This window comes from Nothobranchius furzeri, chromosome 12 (genome assembly GCF_043380555.1).
Source record: "Nothobranchius furzeri strain GRZ-AD chromosome 12, NfurGRZ-RIMD1, whole genome shotgun sequence".
Lineage (NCBI taxonomy): Eukaryota > Metazoa > Chordata > Actinopteri > Cyprinodontiformes > Nothobranchiidae > Nothobranchius > Nothobranchius furzeri.
In genome coordinates this window covers 29,560,672-29,581,765 of record NC_091752.1, presented here as the reverse complement: position 1 = coordinate 29,581,765, position 21,094 = coordinate 29,560,672, and the positions used below count along the sequence as shown (strand labels likewise).

Sequence of the window (21,094 nt, the reverse complement as noted above, 5' to 3'; positions counted from 1 at the left end):
TGGTTTAAATTTTAAAGTAAAACCAGGCTGACAGGGGGCGCTGCAGGATCACGTTCAGTTTTAAAGTTGGACACCGTGCCGAGTAATGCAGGTAACGATGCTACATGCAGAAAATTGCTAAATTGGGGTTTAAAGCTTGCAAATGGTTTTAAACCATGGTGATTTTACTCTATGGTAGATGTTTTTTTCAAATATTATTAATGATGAACTATTGCCCACCTAGGGTTGTAAAACAGCAGTCAAAAGAGTAAGTGTTGGTTACCTAAAGTTCTTTGATTGTTTTGTTTACCAAAATGCAAGTCATTCACCAGAACCACTCTGTAGGGGGCACAACTGGAATATAAATACAACTTAAGCCCTGGGTCAGCAAGACAAAGTGGTCACAACTACATCAACACTAAAATGACCATCACTCATCCTAGACATACATGATAACTCCTTCAGGTCACAGGTCCTCTGTGGAAACGACTCAGAAAGAAGGTGATTCTAATTTCACATGAGCGCCGTTCAAAAAGTTATTTAGGACTTAAAGTTGTATTATTCCTCACATGAAGAAAAATAAATAATGCATTTTCTGTATATGAAAGATAAATATGTTGTGGGATCTCTGTTGTCCCCCAGAAGCGAATGTGCACATTAAAGTGGCAACACCTTTTTAAGGTGTCTGGTTTCCAGAAGAGTCATAGATCACAGTTTGACCAAAGATTTTCTCAGTCACAGAATTGTTTTTGTAACTGTCCAACATTTACTAAAAACATTGCTGTATCCAAACGGTGTTAGATTCACATATTTCTGGCATTTGTCTACAGCTAGACCCAGAGAGGAGCTGTCAGTTCACATCAGGGTCCCAGAGATGGTGATGCAATACAGACATGGCATGTATAATGAACTCGTGGTTTGGCAGTCTGGCAGTTATGACTTTATTTGGAGGAAAGCTTGAGTCCAGTTTTTAAAATGTGTGTGATAATCTGAATATTTTGTAGGCTTTGATCAAATAAGTCAGGGATCTGTGCCACGGTAAAGCCAAATAACAGAGTTTAGTGTCTGCTCCAACCTTTTGAGACTGAATCAAGATCCGTAAAATCGACAATTGCAACTCTGAGACAGAACCAGCAGATGGCAGCAATACTAACGGTTTCTCATGTATAAGCTGAGCATTTTCCCCTATTTAGTGTCTACTTAGGCTGCATTTCATGTTCTGCTTCTGTTTCCAAATACCTAAACTCATCTAGTGCATATTGCATTGTAAAAAAAAAAAAAAGAATGTCCAGTGAATTCCAAAAATAATATCTGGTCATTAATCATGGAAGCTAACCATCAACGGAAAGCCCCTCTCTGTAGTAAAGCTTCCAAATGGAAACAAAAAGATGGATGACCGTCCAATGGTTGTTAAGAGACTTGGTCTGCAGCTCAAATGTGAAAACTGGGAAGCAAACTGCTGAATCCTACCAAATTTCCTCCATTTGCTTTTAACCAAGATGTTTAAATGCACTCAGTTTTGGCTTGCTTTTAGCACCCCCTAGTGTCCATTTGTAGAACCAAAAACAAAACATACCTCCTTGCTATGCATTCGCCTTTTTAACACCTTAATCTAACAGCTGACATGTCTCCCCAGCTTTTATTAGTGTATATAGAAGTGATTCATCAATAAATTAAATCAGCTGTGTTCATGATTAAATCATGCAGGAAACATTCTGGAACCAGACTGCAGCGCCAGGTATGTCAGTTCCTTTTTCTTAGGCCCTGTCTACACGTAGCCGGGGATCTGCCAAAACTTAGATATTATTCTACATTTTGGCTTGTCATCCACACGAAAACGGATCTTTTTAAAAACTCCGGCCAAAGTGAAGATCTGCGTTTTCTCCGTTTTGGGTGTCTGCGTGTGGACAGACAAAACCGGAGTTTTAAGCTCCGCAACGTCACTTTCCGGGACAAAAAAATGCTGACATCACGTGTGCAACCTGTGCTTACACTAGCCGACAGCATGGATGCCCTCAGAGCTGCGCTCGCTTTATCAATTGTCCAAGCGCTTTTTGCTTGTTTGTTTTTGCAAGCGGAATTACTGCTCCTTGCGGAAGACCACAGACGAAGGACGAGGTTAAGAACGGGGGAAGTACTGCCGCCTACAGGTCTGGCATGTCCTTAACAACGTATTTATCCGGGTACGTGTGGACAGAGTTTGTTTTTAAAACGCGGTGGTGTGGATGCAAGTTTTTGGAGGGGCGGATATTCGTTTAAAAAAAAATGGCTACGTGTGGACTAGGCCCAAGTCCCAACAGACCTGACCGGCACTCTGGAGTTGCAAGTGTGATATTCTGGCCACAGGGGGTGATGGGGGCTGTGTGGTCTTTCATGAAAAAAGATCATAGAGTATAAAAAGGGTCATTTTAGCACATACTCTCTCAAGAAAATGATTTAAATATATAAAAACGTTGTAAAGTATATCTTTAAAGAGTGGAAGTTTCAAACCAGACACAATACATCTGATTAGTTAAAAATAAATGAAAAGAAAAGCTCCTGAAGGATTTTACTCAAAGGAGTCTATAAAGCTGTTTGTGCAGTCTGTGCTGGTCTCCATAGTTCTCCACAAGGATTGCTTTATCATCTTTTTCCAACATTTATGTGGTGAACAAATCTCTTTTACAAAGAATCGAGCGTGTTTATCCAAACCCCACATCTGCATCGAGGGTCAGATCTCCGTTTGGCTCACGCTTCTGTCTCTGAGGTCAGCCTGCACAGCCCCTGGCTCAACAACACCAGACTGCTATCAAGCCCATATGAAGGCAATAAAAACAAATTCAAAACAGATTCCAATTGGCCTCCAGCCCCCTTCCTCTGTGTGTATTACACATGAACGCTGCACGTGCAAAGATAATATTGATACGATCAGCTTGGGTGCCGTTTCTCTAACACTCAACGGAGAGAATTGAAGTGAAAAAGAATTGAAGACTTGCATATGGAAAAATGTAGGTTTTATTTATTTTTGTCAGTAATACATCACATAATTAACAAAAATGTTGTTCAGTACTTTTAAAAAGAGGGATTCAAAGAAACAATCATAAAAATCAGATTTGCTCAGTGAGTCTCTAAAAAGCAGTTTTGGGTTAATGTCCATATAAAAAAAAGACAAAAATTAAGAAAACATTGCCATATAAAACATTTTTTATGTTTGTGACCAAACAGTAGTAGCATTAATGAACACATCAAGGACTAAAAGTAAAAACACAAATAGAAAACGAAGTACAGCCCCGCTTTCAGAGCAGCCGTACCGTCGTTTTTTCAAGGCAAAGCCAGATCTTTCCTGGAAGTGTGGTGCCACTGGGACTTTGGCCTCAATGGTGGGGAGGGGAGTCAGCGGAAAACCCATCCCAAGGTCCGCTGATGACGAGTTCAACCAAACTCCAGCTCCCTGATGCAGGATTTACGAGGAGTCAAGGATCGATCTCCACTGGAACGACGGTGAGGATGGCGTCCTCGTTGCCACGGCGAACCACCACTTTTAAGATGTTCTCCCTCTTGATGACGGTGCTGACATCAGTCGCTGTGGAGATCCGCTGGCCGTTGATGGAGATGATGACGTCGTGCTCTTTAAGTCCACCGCTGGGAGGAGCAAAACAGAATGACTTATTGAGCGTTTCAGAAATTGGAAGCACATGTTGTTAGGAGCAACGAGAGGTTCACAGGTCTGACGAGCTGAGTGACATGACAGTTTGGTGCCAACAAGGTAAATGAGACGGGATGAGTCGGCCAATAGCTTTTTATTTCATTTTCTACCACTTTTACCCTCATTTCCAGCCACTTTTGCACCAATATTTGCAAAAATAACACAAAAAAATTGAAAAGGTTCTATTGATTTGTGCTCAGTATGCACACTGCCAGTTTTCAAGTTAAAGAATTTCAGAGTAAAACTGCCCAAAACTCGCTCTCATCAGAATCATCTAGTGTTCAATGAAGCGCTGAGAAATTCTGAGCACAGTTAAGAGATTTAATCATTGCAGGAAGTCCTGGGGCTGGCTTTAGGCGTCCTCTTGAAGGGACACGTTTGACACACCTCCCGTGGGGGGCATCGGGATCAGATGCTCAGTCCACCTCAAGCATCTCCTTTTGATGCAGAAGCAAAGAGATTTTACCCTTTAAATCAACTGAAATTAGAAGTTTTTGTAATTTTTTAGCAAGAATTTGTAAAATACAGCTCGTTTTTCTGCCAAATAAATCTCTGCAAGTCATCCTTTTTTAAACCCTTTTTGTTAAAATGTCTTGCTTGAATAATGAATGTCTCTAGTGCTGTATACTTTAGTGGAGAGGAAAGAAACAGAATAATTTAATCAAACACAGGAGAGTTTTGTTTTAGGTGTGTTTACATGCCATGCTAAATCAATGACACCGTGTTGTAAGAAATTTAATGACATGGCAATAATCCATTGATAGCCTAGAAAGATTGAAATAATTTATTTCAAATACATAGTGGCCAACCAGACTGCTATAATGCAAAAAGCTCTCCAACGAGGCTAAAATCACACAAAGCAACGGAGTAATCAGCAGAAAATGGCTGCTTAATCACAGCCACATGTCAACCACACCTTCACTTTCAACAGCATCCGTTAATGTTGCAGCAATCAAGTGCTGCTCTCATTATTCTCAGCTGCTACAGCAGCAGATGAAGAGCTTTCTGCATCGCAGTCAGGATTTACAAAGGCCACGAGCCAACACGACTCAGAGAGAGATCAAAAGCACGAAAAGGCATCGGGAAAAAAAAAAGATCACAGAGTATAAAAGGAACCACAGAAATGGTGTTGTGCAGAAAGCCGTGATTTAGGTGAAGAGTAAACTCAGACAAGGCCTGGTAGGAACAGGGCTAATCCGTAGCGGACTGAGAGAGCAGGCCCAGGAAACCACAGCGCAGCTTGTGGCCTCCCTGCATGAGGTTTGAAGGAAACAGCTGACCTCAGCGTCTCCCAGTGCTCCACTCCGCTGATGCTGGCTGATTGGATGGGCTGTGATTGTGGGAGGAAGGGGATATTTTAGCAGAACAGCGCGGCAGAGTGAGCTGCGAGTCCTAGCAGGACCGATGGGTGGGTGTGGGAAAGACCAAAGAAAATATCTCCAGGTTTAGAGAGTCAGGGTCAACTTTTGTCCTCACCTCACATGAAAGACATCATTCCTAATGCATAACGTTATCTCTGATATACCAGCGAGCACCAGTGTTTTCCTTACATTTCAGCTGGAGTTTTTGCTATGACCTCCATAACGTAAGCTCCCGAGGTGATATCAGGGAAGTCCCGGTGTTGAGTCTTGAGCTCTTTGGCCAACCTAAAGTAGGAAGAAAACTTAGTAACCAAGTTTTAGCGCTAAAGGACGTTTTAATAAATATAACCACTATCCTAACGTAATGTACGTGCTGAATGCAGTAATGACAATGTGCCACGAATGAAGAAACTTACACTGGAGTGAGGGTCATCATTCTCACACCTATGTACTTCTTCTTTGCATCTGTTCTCCCTAAAAAGCAACAAAACAGAAGGAATGAAACAGAAATATCACCTGACATCAGACCGTCTTCATCATGCATCATCTTAGACAAAAGGCAAAGCAATGTTTACATTTGCAAATCCAGATGTGCATACAGAAAAACGGTTTTACTTCCAGACTGTTTTTGATCACAAGTCACTTTCATTTTAACTCATTTCTTTGGGTTTTAACAAGGAAAGACATTTTTTTTGTTTGATTTAGGAAAAAAAATAAAAATAAACAATACTTGGGTTTTTTCTACACTTGCAAAAGTACTTTCCTTATTGGCTAACAATTCGCAGACAAATGAAACCACAACACGTTGGTTGAGCGATTGTTAGTTTTTAAATTTCCAGCAACTAAATTATAATTGTGGCTTTTGTCAACACTTATGATGCCATTTGTCCCTAAATCTCATCTTTAAATGACTTCACAATCAGCCATGACTTGAATGTGAACCATGAGTTATTTTATCATCATATTGACGCATCAGTCAGGAGGAATCAGGAAATTGGAAGATGCATAATGAACACAAAGAACATGAGCAATACAGAATATAAAAAAGATGATAAAATAAAAACTTTTTAACCAAATTAGCTCATACAGGTGCTGGCCAGTAAATTAGAATATCATCAAAAGGTTGAAAATATTTCAGTAATTCCATTCAAAACGTGAAACTTGTACATTATATTCATGCAATGCACACAGACCAATGTATTTCCAATGTTCATTACATTTAAATTTGATATTCATAAGTGACAACTAATGAAAACTCCAAATTTGGTATCTCAAAAAATTAGAATATTCTGAAAAGGCTGAATATAGAAGACACCTGCTGCCACTCTAATCAGCTGATTTACTCAAAACACCTGCAAAGGCCTTTAAAAGGTCCCTCAGTCTTGTTTTGAAGGCACCACAATCATGGGGAAGACTTCTGACTTAACAGCTGTCCAAAAGACAATCATTGACACCTTGCACAAGGAGGGCAAGACACAAAAGGTGATTGCTAAAGAAGCTGGCTGTTCGCAGAGCTCTGTGTCCAAGCACATTAACAGACAGGCGAAGGGACGGAAAAAATGTGGTAGAAAAAAGTGTACAAGCTCTAGGGATAACCGCACCCTGCAGAGAATTGTGACGACAAACCCATTCAAAAATGTGGGGGAGATCCACAAAGAGTGGACTGCAGCTGGAGTCAGCGCTTCAAGAACCACCACGAGGAGACTCATGAAAGACATGGGATTCAGGTGTCGCATTCCGTGTGTCAAGCCACTCTTGAACATGAAACAGCGCAAGAAGCGTCTCGCCTGGGCCAAGGACAAAAAGGACTGGACTGATGCTGAGTGGTCCAAAGTTATGTTTTCTGATGAAAGCAAGTTCTGCATTTCCTTTGGAAATCAAGGACCCAGAGTCTGGAGGAAGAGCGGAGAAGCACAGAATCCACGTTGCATGAGGTCCAGTGTAAAGTTTCCACCGTCAGTGATGGTGTGGGGTGCCATGTCATCTGCCGGTGTTGGCCCACTCTGTTTCCTGAGGTCCAGGGTCAATGCAGCCGTCTACCAGGAAGTTTTAGAGCACTTCATGCTTCCTGCTGCTGACCAACTTTATGGGGATGCAGACTTCACCTTTCAACAGGACTTGGCACCTGCACACAGTGCCAAAACCACCAGCACCTGGTTCAAGGACCATGGTATCCCTGTCCTTGATTGGCCAGCAAACTCGCCTGACCTTAACCCCATAGAAAATCTATGGGGTATTGTGAAGCGGAGGATGCAATACGCTAGACCCAACAATGCAGAGGAGCTGAAGACGACTATCAGAGCAACCTGGGCTCTCATAACACCTGAGCAGTGCCACAGACTGATCGAGTCCATGCCACGCCGCATTACTGCAGTTATTGAGGCAAAAGGAGCCCCGACTAAGTATTGAGTGCTATACATGCACATTCTTTTCATGTTCATTCTTTTCAGTTGGCCAACATTAGAGAAACAAACATTTTTTCATTGGCCTTTAGAATATTCTAATTTTCTGAGATACCAGATTTGATGTTTTCATTGGTTGTCACCTATAAATATCAAAATTAAACGTAATAAACATCGGAAATACATTGGTCTGTGTGCATTGCATGAATATAATGTACATGTTTCACGTTTTGAGTGGAATTACTGAAATATTTTCAACCTTTTGATGAAATTCTAATTTACTGGCCAGCACCTGTATTCATAACTTCATAGAGCTGGAAATGAGGCATGGATTTTGTATGACTGGCTTGGGTGTCATACTGCACTCGAGTGCACACCGGTAGTGTCGGCAGCGAAGCGGCTACTCTGCCGTGCTCCTCGCTCGACTCGCGAGATCACAAAATGCCTCGAGACTTCAAAGGTTACGATTTGTTTAGGTCACACGTAAGCTTCATGTATATGACATTTCTTTGCTGCAATACTTTTATTTTGAAAATTTCCAGGGATTTTACACTGTAATTTGCGTGTGTGATTTCCTGTCTAGCCCTATGTTAACTGCGGTAATTGACACATCCTGGCTCGCGGGAAAATTAGAACCCGATTCAATCTTTAGCGGCGCGGCGTGCCACTTCTGGGCCTCTTCTGGAAATTTCTGCATTGTGGCTGTTTTTTTACACTTCACTGACTATAATGGATTCTATTTGAAGCACTGATGCTTCCAGTAGGGGTAAAGACACTAGCTGCGTTTACATGTGCCAAATTTCCTCAATCCGATTGAAATCTTGGTTGATCGGAATTTCCGAATCTCTGTTCACATGGAGACGAACTGAAATGATCCGATCATGCCGTGCGTACATACGCACCAAGCATTTAATCCGATTAAATAGGTTGAGCATGTGCAGAGTTGCCTTTCCCGAAAGAAAAATTGTAAACAAACGCCATGAAACGAAATGAAAAATGTAAAAACTGAAATAACTATTCTTCCTGCTTTCCTGATCCATTTATTCAATTTAATATTTTTATTTAGCTCATAGAAGTTACGTTTTCTTCAGTGAATAACTGCAGATATATGCTTTGCTGCATTTTATTGTTGATTAAAATAAGGGAGGGTTATGTTTCTGCCTCTTGATCAGCTGGTCCGCGGGTCTGAAGTGACAGCTGAGCGGAGAGGCCCGCTCGCTGTTGCACACATGCGCTGTGAGCATTATTTTACCCCAACAATCCGAATGGCTGTGTACATGCACGTCAATCGGAATGAAGAACGGAATAAACCACCTCTCTCAATCAATCCGATCGGGCCGAATCGGATCAGAATATTCCGATTGACATGTTTACATGCAGAATTTTCGATCTGATTGGGCATTCAATCCGATTAAATATGCGCATGTAAACGTGGCTACTGACACCAGTCAGTGACTCGATTTTCTGGGTTCCTTACATAGGAAACTTTTTACTGAATGGCTTAATGAACTAAACTGTATTGGAATGTTTACGCTGTGAAGTGACTTGAGACGACTCTTGTCGTGATTTGGCGCTATATAAATAAACTGGATTTATTTAATTTAGAAAATGGGGATAAGAGGGTGTGATACTGAGGGATTGCAATCCTACTAGAGCAGGTGGATAGTTGAATATCTGACTGAAAAGAAGAAATGTGGTTTTCATCCTGGCTGTGGAACCGTGGACCAGATCTTCACCCTCTGACCAACCGGACCACGTGTTTTGTTGATCATGAGAAGTGGGTGGGTGGTCCTAGAGCAGCTCAGTCATTGCCCCAAAGGAGTGCAAGTCTGATCTGCATGGCTAGCAGTAAGTCAGAGCTATTTCTGGTGAGGACTGGACCTCAGGACTACACAACCTCAACCCAGACAAGGGGAAGATGATGAGGTAGGAGTGCATGGTACATGCATGGAAATTTGGTAAAACTTTTAAAAGGACAGCAAAAAATGTAAAAAATAAATAAATAAATAAATAAATAATAAAAATGTTTTAAACAGGAAAAAGTTGCAACTAAATAACTATTTTCTACTGATTATTCAGATGAAATTGCGGCTCTTATCATCTTACCGTTGCAGTTAAACGACAGGAGCTGTGTTAGTAAGACTTTGTTACCTCTGGACTGCCTGTCATACGATTCGGCCAAAAACTGTCGAATCTTGTCTGATGGGATGGCAAAGGAAATGCCTGCTGTCACTTTCAATGTGTTGATCCCAATCACTTCACCGTCCTGAGATCAAAGGTCAGTTAAAATTCAAATGCAACACATCGTCGAGTCGTCAAAAGTAAAAATCTGGCTTACCAGATTCACCAGAGGCCCTCCAGAGTTTCCGTACTGCGAACCCACATGACACCAAATTATTGCCGTTTGTCTTTAAACATAAACAATGCTAATGCACCTTGTAGTATTTACATTGATAATGGCATCAGTCTGGATGTAGTCCATATCGGAGTTGCGGAGGCCCAACTCTCGGCCTCCTCGCTGAGTGGTGCTGACAATGCCAGTAGTGACCGTGTTCTGGAGGGAAAACGGGCTTCCAATAGCAACCACAAACTCCCCTGGTCTCAGGTCTGACGAACGGCCCAACAGCAGCACTGGGAGCTTGTTCTGCAAAATGAAAAGATGAAGGAACAAATGACCTAAACAAGAATTTGAATAACAAGCAGCTAAGCCATGTTGCATGAGTAGCAAGCTAGTGTAATTTTTGCTGCATGAACACCTAATGTTCAAAAGTACAGATATTCTCATCAGTCCTGATTTTCTATCCTTTCATGCTTTCAAGGTAAAGCAGGAGGACAAATAGGGTGAAAAGCTCTGAAATTGGCTAGTAAGCACTGTGTTAGCTTTAAATGAGCAGCCTGAATGACTTGCTAGCTAGGCTAAACAAACAAACAAAAACAAAAGTCCTCTCCTGCAGAATGAGTCGATACATTTCATTTTAACCTCATTTTGATGCAACTGATCAAGAGCTGATGTTTTTAGCCTACAAATCTAAACAGATCACAGCAGAAGGCAAAAGGGTTTTGCCTATCTAGCATCGGTTTGGTGGGCGGGATGTTACAGCGATGGAGCGAAACAACAAAGATAGCGACGACTTCTGAAACGGCTTTGGCATCAACTTTGGAGTATTTAGACATGGGGTTTTCTTTGAGTTAAGAGCAGATAGAAGTCATTTGTTGAGAACAAGGATGTATTTGAGTTTTCTTCGACAGTGTAAGGCAGACTGCCCCGTAGACTAATGCCCGGATCACACTGTGTGATTTTTGGCCGTCTCACAGGATGGTTCATGTCACACTGTGAGAACTCCGGAAAGGTATCACACTGTATGACGTCTCTCTCCAGCAGGACACGCTGCGTCACGAGCACACCTCCTGAAGCATATGTCACTAAGCAGACCACTAACCAAAACAAAGCTGAAAAAATAAAAGCACTTCTTTTTAGTGTCAGTTTGTCTTCCTCAAAGAGGAAGCTTCGTTTTCAAAACCCTCACTTTGGCATCAGTTTCTGGCTGCGGGTCTCCTTTTCCTGTCTTCCAGCTAGACAGCCGCTGTCAGCTGGTCATTCATCCTTCTCCTCCTTTATACACAAGAACCCACTAAACTACAGACAAGCTGCAATATTTAAAGTTTAGCCACAAATTCTGTCTCACTAAATGTGACAGCTCACACCCGCTGTCGCGAAGCTTCCTCTGTCCCTCTGCAGCAAAACGCTACTGAACCATCCTTACCGGTTGAATGTGTGAAATTTCCACCAACGGCAAAGGGATCTCATGTTTTTGTGTTTAATTTTTCATGTTGGTGAGCTCATCTCCTCTCAGCTCTCACAGATCACACAATCACGGCTTTCAAAATGTATCTGATGGTTTAAAAGGTAAATTAATTATTTTAAGTATAACTCCAGTTTAACTTGAGCTTTGGACAGAAATAGCTAGTGTGTAGTTTATAATCTGCATTTTAAACATAAATTGAAACCAAAGCTCAGAGAGGCGGAGTCTTGCTGCTGCGGCGTCCCAAAGGTGTGCTTTCATTGGTCGACTGCAGACAGGAGAAGCAGGTTTTCAAGCCGTGCTCGAAGACTGTTTGAGGCTGATTTGATCGTGAGACGGCTCAAAAAGCTGTCGCAGAGCCGGTCAGATGGTACGTTCACAGCATGGTGCGCATCTATGCAAATCGCCCTGACGTTGACAGTTTTTTATAGTCACGATTCTGTTCAGGACAATGGATTTGGCCAAGAAGGCCAAAAATCGCACAGTGTGATCCAGGCTTAACATTTGTAGCAGTGAGTACATCATGTCTGTTGTCCAATAGCATGCAGAGACAGTTTTCAAGACAACCATTGATTCCGCCCCACGACTGAGCTCTGTCTATGGGTCGTGGCCAGACTATAGGGTGACTTGCTAGGCTAGATGTTTTTAGCATTCTCACTTTAAATGTGTTCAAAATCCACAAAACAAAACACTTTCGTACCAAGCAGAGCTCGAAAAAGGAATCATAAAATTAAGTCCTTTTCTACTGAAGTCCCCCCAAGAGCCTCAGACTTCTCATGATCATCCGTTTTATAAGTGGACACTTTGGATAATTACAGCTAAACCACAAGTCTCTTACACCCACTGCTGCAGGCCTGCATTCCCACGCTGAACAATTCCTCTCAACACAGCACAGGGAGAAGTGACTTTCATGCCAAACAAGTCAAAATACAAACAATCAAAAGCAGAAGCTCATTTGCCCCAAAAAGTGGAGCTCTGCTGATGTTTTCTAATGGCGAAAGGTGACCCCACCCTCTACCAATGCTCCAAAACTGTCTTAGTGATTTAGCAAATAATGAGTACCTTAAGTTTGTGTTAGGTCTGTTTTACTGAGAGGTTTCCTATGCAGAGAAACACAAGCAGGATTTAATTACGTATCTGCAGTGACAGCTTCATTCTCTAATTGAAATAGCCTTGCAGAGCAGCTCAGAGTTGGAGTTGTGGTAAATCACTTTTATTGTGAACAGTTTGTGCACAAACAGAAACCATCCAATGGTCTTCCTGCTTTTGAAAAACGGCTGAGCTATAAATAGTCAAGGTGAAGGCAACAGAGTAACAGAAAATCTGTGAAATTGACCAAAAATCACAAATAAATCAAATATTACGTTATTTATAAAATATTGTTAACATGAGAAATTCAATTTTTTGATTTGTTTGTTGTTTACAAAAAAATTAATCAGATTTTTTATTTTTACTTTAACTTGCAGATCCATTACTTGGAAAAGCCCATCTTCTTATCTTATTCAATACTTTGCTAAACTGAAAATAAATAATAAATAAAATTATTGAAATAATGATAATGTTTGAATACTAACTGTTAATGTTTTTATATTAACATAACATACATTAAATCATGACTTTTATTTACTAAATTGAATTAAAAAAACAAAAAAAATTCTTTAAAGGGTAATTTTAAAAAATGCATTCTGACAAAAAAAAAAAACATGTTAATTTAGCGTTGGTGAACAATCTTGACCCTCATAAACAAAGTTGACCGGTAATTGTAACTTTTTTAAACTTTAAACACTATCTCATCTCTTCACACACAGATTGAAAACCAAAAACACAAACATATAAACACACACAGTGTCCAAGGCTGCGTTCCAGATTCTTGTTAGCTCGTTTGAATGTAACCACCTACACACTAGATGAAGAAGTGCACACACTGATAAGGAAAATCTAAAAAAAAAAATCTGAAATAAATCAGACACCTGGCACAGGAGCAGCTGTCTGCATCATCACCCTCAAGCCCCCAAGAAAAAAAAACACACACAGCTGAGAGACAAAGAACGTCAGGTGAATTACTAACATCTACAACTTTTGTCATTTACCAACTTTATTTCATCTAGTCTTCATGAAATCTGAAAATTTAAATAAACATAAGCTGTTCTCCTCCCAGAAAGGCCCACCAAAACAAAATCACCCACACAAAGTCACACTGCTTTCTGAACAAATCGTGCACATAGGGTGCAAAATGCAGACGTTGGCTGACCAGCAGCCCAAGCCTATGTGAGAAGGCAGAACAAACACAAAACAGGCAGACTTCAAAACATTCAAAAAAGCACCTTTGCTTATGTATCACTTCCTAAATGAACACTAGTCAGCAATCTGGAATGACTTGTGGAAAATCCTCTCGCCATGCGAGTCTGCCTCTGCTGACCACCCAAGTGACTCACTGAGTTATTTCAGACGAAGGTTACGGCGCGCTGCTGCTTCATTATAAAGGACGGAGGCAAGGTTAAGGGAACAACAAGAACCACAAGCCACATGGAGAGAGCGTGAGAATGTGAGAAAAATAGCAGCAAACAGTTTGGTTTGACGTTATGTTGATGCACAGTGTCGACAAAAAAAGCTCAAGAACTAGAAAGTTTCTAGTGAAAGGGCTATAAAAATGTACTTTTGAAAACAAATTCAAAAGTAAACCATGAACTTTTTAAAAGCCATTTCTGATGTGGTTGATGAAGGTAACAAAATCTTTCTATAATTAAGATAACTGCTGCTATTCGGGTCACAAAAAGATTAAAAGGCTTTAGTATTCGAAAGTTTGGATAAAAATTGGTTTGGCGTCAGATTAAGGAAGAGTTTCTGTTTCAGTTTAGTTCCAAGTGAAAACAAAACCCTAGTTTTAGCACAATTTTAGTACTATTTTAAAGGAGCAATATGTAAGGATTCTGCTGTGAAATAATCACAAAAGTAGTGTCTTAATGGCATTGGAAGGAAGGTTACCTTGTAACTGAACAGTTATTTTTTTTTTTCTTTTATAAAAAAACTAAAGAGGGACATAGTTCCTGGTTGCCATGTCTCTGGCCAGCTAATGCTGCTGCACTGGTATTTGTAATTTGACACCAGCAGGCAAAGAGCTCCAGAGTTGTTTAAAGATTTGAGGCCAGTAAACCGGAGCGACCCAGAAGTTATTTCTTGTATCCCTAAAGCCGAGTTCACACTAGGATCAGCGGCATGGAACGGTAGCGGAACGTCGCTGGTTCAAATAGAATCTATTATAGTCTATATAGGGTTGAGCTAAACCGGTCGTGGTGCAGAACTTTTCAGGTGTGTCCCAGAAGCAGCACGCTGCGCTGCTCAAGATAGAATTGGGCCCTATCTTTGCCATGAGCCGTTTCTGGGATGAGTCTATTTCCACAGTTAGCATAGGAATACACACAAAATCACACACGATATCAGTGTAAAATGTCCCATAATTGTCAAAATAAAAGTCTATTGCAGGAATGCAATTTCTCATCTATGTTGATTACTTCTATGGTGTACGTGTGACCTGACAGCTAATTAACTACCGGCATCTTTCCAGAACTGCAACAGTGTGTTTTTCATGGCTTTAATCCTGGCAGTGGAGAGGAACAACATCATGGCTGATGGCTTAAACAAACTGTAACCTTTGAAGTCTCGAGGGATTATGTGATCTCACAAGTCCAGTGAGGAGAATGCAGAGATGCTGCTCTGTGGCTGAGACTCCCCCAGTGTGGACTGATGCGCCGCAAAGCACGTGAGTAAACCGTCCCACCCCACAGATTCCTCCAGTGTAGACCCAACATAGGAAACTACATCTTTTTGTTTCAGTCTAAGTATCAGATGAAGAAGGCTAGAGGCTAATGTTGAGCTAACAATGCTAAGAGTGAATTAGAAGCCAATGGCTCTAAAAATAACTCATGCTATACGTTTTATTTTTTTAACCAACAACTCAATATTACAGTGACATGTTTGTGTGAAGTGAATAACGTGTCAATCGTGGCATTTTTCAACCTTTTACTGCAGTGAGAATATGATTTGCATTAAAACATGGACTGCAGTTCCCACATTTGGCCACAGGATGTCAGTCGTACATATTTTGCAGCTTTAATATGTAGACATCAGTTTGTCCAGCATTTTGCAAACAAATGATCAAATTCCCTGTCAAAAGGAGAATCCTACAGAAAAAAACAGAAGTTCTTTAAAAATACTTCAGTCTCTGTAGGGATCCATCACTGATTATCCTTAAAACTCTGGTCATTTGGAGCCTCATTCAAAAGCCATTACACTAACTACTGTTTTATGACAAGACCAGGCGCAAACCTTAACACTGTGGTGTAGAAGGAGTGTGGTTTTATCACTTTTTGAAGCTCGTAAGAACACACGCAGAGAGAGGAAGAGGAGGAGGTCGTCTGGGCATCAACCCTCATGGGTGGGAGCTGTAAATTAAAACCCACACACCTGCTTCAGTATACTGATCCTAACTGTATAAGCACATCACCAGTTACTCAAAAACTCCAGTTTCTTTCATTTACTTCAAAAAAAGAAACACATTTTAAAGGTTCTACTTAAAAAAAAGAAGTAATTTAAGGTGGATGTTTTTTATTTTACAGCTGAGGTTTGAAGTTGTGCCCTCAAGGTTTCACTAATGCAGATAAAAATTAAGCAGGATCCGGCACGCTCACAAGGTGCGTAACATCAAGTGAGAAGATCAAGATGAAGACTTCGACAAAGAAAGCGTGTATTTATCTTCTGACAAGTTTGAGTTGCACTTACGTTTGCCTGTTTATGCAAGCATGCTACGATTACAGAAAAATGCTTATATGTAGGGGAATTAAAAGTTGAGGTCGACTTTTACCCAGCAGAGCAGTTCCTTACTCTGTAAGTCTCCAGATTGCACGGGGTAAGCCATATCCTTGCTGACACCAGTACAGAAACCACTATGGCTTCCATATGTCGTTAGGAAGGTTTTTAGGTCCCTATAAGAACAAACATATGTTGGACTTTCTTGTGGGCTTTCCTTTAAAGCTCAAGAGGATCCAAGGGTGTCTCATTTCTGGCCAGACACCACAAAACCCTGAGCTGCACGATTGGAATAATGAGAGGCAATGGCATCTAAAGTGTTTTTTTTTCTTCTTCTTTAGGGAGACCGTAAATGTGGTTCAGCTCTCTTTTACCTACTTTGATTTACATGATGCTAAAAATATGAAATTTGCACCTCAGGTTTGACCCAATCTGGTCCTACGGGGTCTCTTCTTTTCAATCTAAGCCTGCAGACCAAGCGTTTCACTTTCCAGAGAGTTATTGCTCCATATTTACAATTCCAGAGAGAAATCACAGCTTTGTACCATTTAGGTGAAAAATGAATGCGAGTCCTAGTCCGAGCCATCTTAGGGTGCGCTTTAATGACTCATGCACATCTTAAAGAGTCGTCATCGACTGCTGGGCTGAAACAATTCTGGGCAACGCTGTCATGTATTCAGCAGGTCTGGAAATTAGTTCTGGAAAAAAACAGAAAGTAGGTCAAGACAAAGAGTATAAAGACAGAGCAGGACAGATTTTTGTGTGTGTGTGTTTATTAGTGCAACGGTTTTCTTTGGATCATTTCCCAACCAATTGCATCTGCAAGCATAGGAACCATTTTGGTACAAAGAAGAAGTAGAAAGAGTGACTCAAAGGAGGAGGAGGATGGGATTAATTCCCCCTCTTCCTGTTTCTAACAGACATGCAGCGTCTTTCCACTGGCATCCAAGCGTCCACGTCTCTGCAGTGAGAGGAAACGAGCTCGCCCAAATGCTCAGACTTAAATCCCGATTGCTAATGTGCATTTGTCTCCAGCTACCTCAAGGCACAGCTGATGAAACGGCATCTCCTGCAGAAACGTTCACCCACTGTTGGTGATAAACAGAACGATAAGTGCAAGAGCACATGGCTGCATGGAGGCACATTTCTCCTCTCTCTCCTCTGCACGTAAACAGACTCACAGGCATACTGCGCAAGAAGAGCCCAGTCCAATCCAACACAAGGCAAGCTTCCCAGAGAGCACAGCTTGAGAGTCTTATTACTGGGTGATGGGTAATACAAATAGTGCGTTTGTTTCAGAGGAACACGTAGGAAACATTAGGACACTTTTTCCTGCCACAACACAGCCCATGCAAATCTGATTTTGGCATGAAGGTAGTGGTGACTCATTTATTGGTGTTCTAGCCAGAAAAAAATGAGATTTTCTCTTCTTTCAGTTGTTTTACAGATTGCTCCATAACATAAAGTACAGGTTTACCTCCTAATATAAGAAGTAGACATTCTTGTCAGGTTTTATAAAAGTGTATTTTCCATGACAATAAGCCGATTCGGAGCTAAATGTCCCAATGGTGCACAATGTGCAACAGGAATGTTTCTCTGAGCTATACTGAGCTAACAGTGTTAGCATCTTCTGGAAGGAAGCTACATCGCTTCCGGCTACCATGAAGAGGACTCTAACTGAAAATGAAACTTAAATGATGAAGATCAAAACCAGTTTGCCTCAAATGAGTCAGCTGAATATTGTGATCATGATTCTTTTGCAGTAATCACATTTTAGGACCAAAGATTTGGAAAATAAAAATTCTGATAACTGTTTTGTTTGTTTTTGACAATGATGATCAAAATAAGCTTTTAACCTTCTTCAAATATCATCTCACTACCCTCCAGAAGTTGGGTCACGACCCCAGCATTTGTAAAACAATGAACTCGCAGAACGGAAGCAATCTGAAACTGTAGAGTAAACCCTGCTCTCAAATGCACACGTGTAAAAGCGTTCAGCAGCACCCGAACCCAACGTTAACAGCCACTTTGATTCCACTGATTTTTAAACGATATGGAAAACTCTTTGTGCTGCTTATTTCAAGTGTTGTGAAGTCGTTCTACAACAGATTCTATTTAGGACGCTCAAGGTCAGTCAAGAGAAGAGATCCTTGCAAGTCTGCTGTTTCTCAAATCAAAATGGGTCTTAACATCCTTTAGAGGAGATGTTTGATCCTTAATTTAAACGAGCTCCATCTTTACTGCCACATCAGACTCCGCTCACACAATCCTTCAGACATACGGATCCACTCCACAGGCCTCATCATGCTCTCTCTCTAGACAGGAACAAGTGAGTGCACCCCCATCCTCTCTTCTCCTTTGAATTTCCAGCTGCTGCTCACAGACTAATGTGTTCCCCAGAGTTGAGGTGAGGAGTAGACCACAGCTTCACGAACAAACAGGCCCTTCTACCTATGAACTCCCATTTGAGATAGAAATGCAACGACAAGAATCCAGTCATGGAAAATCACACCTTTTAGCTTTTCACGCAAAGATTTTATACCTTCAAATACAGTTTAGATGATTTGCTTTGACTGCTTCTTTAATTCTGGCTTTACATTCAAAAGAGAAATGATGGAACTGGACTAAGGGGGGAGGGCTGGCAGCGGACAGGAACAATACATCCAAGACTAGAAGGCAAGAGAGATGATTTAGGATAGATACGTAACAGATTCATCATCTGTGGTTGAAATTCTGTCTGCTAAAGCTGCATTCATGCTTTTCAGAAATTTCAAAATGTTATATTTTTGCAAAAGGTGCTCATTTTTACAAGCCACGCTGGTGTGGCTGGAACTTAAAACAAGGTGGCAGAAGAGCCCGCCTCATAACCGGAGGGTTGCAGGTTTGAGTCCCGCTCTATCTGCTGCAGTCGACCGTGGGCAAGACTCTTAACCCGTCTTGCCTGCTGGTGATCGGAGGGACTGGAGGTGCTGGTGCTCAGCAGGGCAGCTGTGGCTACATTGCAGTTCATCACCACCACTGTGTGAATGACTAATTGTGTTGTAAAGTGCCTTGAGGGGCAGTGGAATCCTAGAAGATGCTATATCAACCACAGGCCACTAACCATTTACCAAAAAAGACCACATTTCTCACAGAGACACAGTTGCACAAGCACAAGAAACGACTTTGAGGGCGACTGGGGAGCTGACCAAGCAGCAACTGACCAGGGAGAAAAATGTCAGTTTTGTGTCTCTAAAGCAGTCACCAGGCCACAGTGATTTAGTTTAAAGGTGTGGTTTACTCATTTATTCAATATACTTTTAGTGTTCTCTAGTCGTTCTAGTCTAGTCATTCAGAAAAATTAAAAAAATCTATGATGCTCCTGTTCTGAGATGCAGAAGTTGGTTGGTGCAGAGGTTGGCTGAAAACAGCAGGATCACTCATCATTAAGGATATGCACACACCTAGCTTCTGATTGGCTAACAGAATGGGTTCATCCATGTTGCAGAGTCATTACCACAAAGGCAATATCCGCTCTCTTTCCTTGCTGCAAATTTCTTTTAAAAAGCCCTCTTTTGGGCAGGCGCGAGCCAAGAGGGGCAACTTCACAGTGTGACATAGATACCGCCGGGTATGTGAGGATTCTCAAATCCTAGCTTTCACCATCTATTTTCAATCAGAAGCTAAAGCAGGAGACCAGTTTAGTTTTCATGTTCAGCCTGCATGAAAAACTCAGAGTGACTGATTATAATAAAAAAAATAATCATTCACATTTTTTTTCAGTCAACCACAGCTTTAAAGCTGCTATAGCAAATTTGAAAAACAAATTAGCTTAAAGCATTTTTTCATGCCTCTTAATGTTCTAACATAGTATAGCTATAAATATATTGTGGAAAATAAATAAAGTAAAAAGAAAAAAGTTGTTTTCTCCCATTTGTCTAAAAACCTCCCCCAATAAAACATTTGAGACCGAAAGAAACTATCGGACCATCTGGTTGTCGGTCTCACAGAACTGCCACACTTCCCTGGGTCCTCCACTCCAAATGCACGTGCGTATTTAGCAACAGAACACCACTGATGTGAGAGCTTCTCCGCTCTATATTATCAGAGGAGGAGAAACAGCTGGCTGCTACCACTTCAACAACTTTAGGACAAACTACCAGAGTCCCAAAAAGAAAAACACCATTTCAAGTGACGGACAGCAAAAGACGTTTGGACTTAGAAAAGGGCGACCGGTATTTAGCGCTGTCGTCTTTCCTCTGGCATCACGGGTTTCCGGTTCCGGCAGAAGCCTCTCAGGAAAGACACCCGAGGAGAAGAGTGTGTGTTCTGTGACCGTGTTTACGTTCAAAACCTAGCTTGTCTGCAGATTCTCCATAACAGCTTAAACCTCACTCCTCATAATTCCACTGAAAATCAATTCAAAGTCCCAAAATAAAACAAAAGCTGGATTTTAAAAAATTATTTATGAAAGTACTTAGAATGATTTATAGCCTTTTAAAACATGCAGTGTAAATTTTGTGAAGATTGTTTTGAACCTTTGGTTTTATTTTGTTGAGACGAGTAAAAGTGGAAAAACAAGTTTCACACACAACCTTAAGGGACTCAAACAATGCATTCCAAGAATAAAACTGCAGAAATGGTCTAACAAGTGTCAACTCTAGGTGTCAAATCAAAATATTTCCTATGCTTTGTATTAAATCAATGTGCATGGACAAGAATTGTAATTAAATCTCATGTTCATCTTGCTAAAAATGCTACAAACCTCAGAGGCGCAGACGGGTCGGCTTGTTCTGCTGAGTAAAATTTTTTCCTTATTTCTCGTAACTATTTAAGGTCGTTTTTTTGTCCACACTGCAGAAAATCTAAACTACTACAGGCCATAGAACGTTTTTACAGCATCTTTTATAGATTTTAGTTTCCACGCATGGATAAAATCACTTGTATAGTGACAGATCAAGGCAATGTAAAGTGCACAGCATCTGGTGGAAGATATAAGTTAAAGTAGCCTGAAATATCCATAAGAAAAGAAGAAATTAAATCTTAACATTGGTATAAAATCAACCATAAAACCAGTTG

At 41.0% G+C, this 21,094-nt stretch overlaps 1 protein-coding gene across 1 annotated transcript in view; it reads right to left on the bottom strand.

The window, feature by feature from the left end:
• Nucleotides 1-2,957: 2,957 nt before the first annotated feature.
• LOC107375930 (serine protease HTRA1A) overlaps nt 2,958-21,094 on the bottom strand; it is a 34,938-nt gene continuing 16,801 nt past the window's right edge. Inside the window, exons 4-9 of the mRNA XM_015944763.3 lie at nt 9,877-10,071; nt 9,766-9,798; nt 9,579-9,693; nt 5,442-5,499; nt 5,215-5,310; nt 2,958-3,600 (exon numbers count right to left, since the gene is read on the bottom strand). Coding sequence (XP_015800249.3) covers nt 3,432-3,600; nt 5,215-5,310; nt 5,442-5,499; nt 9,579-9,693; nt 9,766-9,798; nt 9,877-10,071 — 666 coding nt within the window. The 3' untranslated portion in view covers nt 2,958-3,431. The remainder of the gene's footprint in view (nt 3,601-5,214; nt 5,311-5,441; nt 5,500-9,578; nt 9,694-9,765; nt 9,799-9,876; nt 10,072-21,094) is intronic.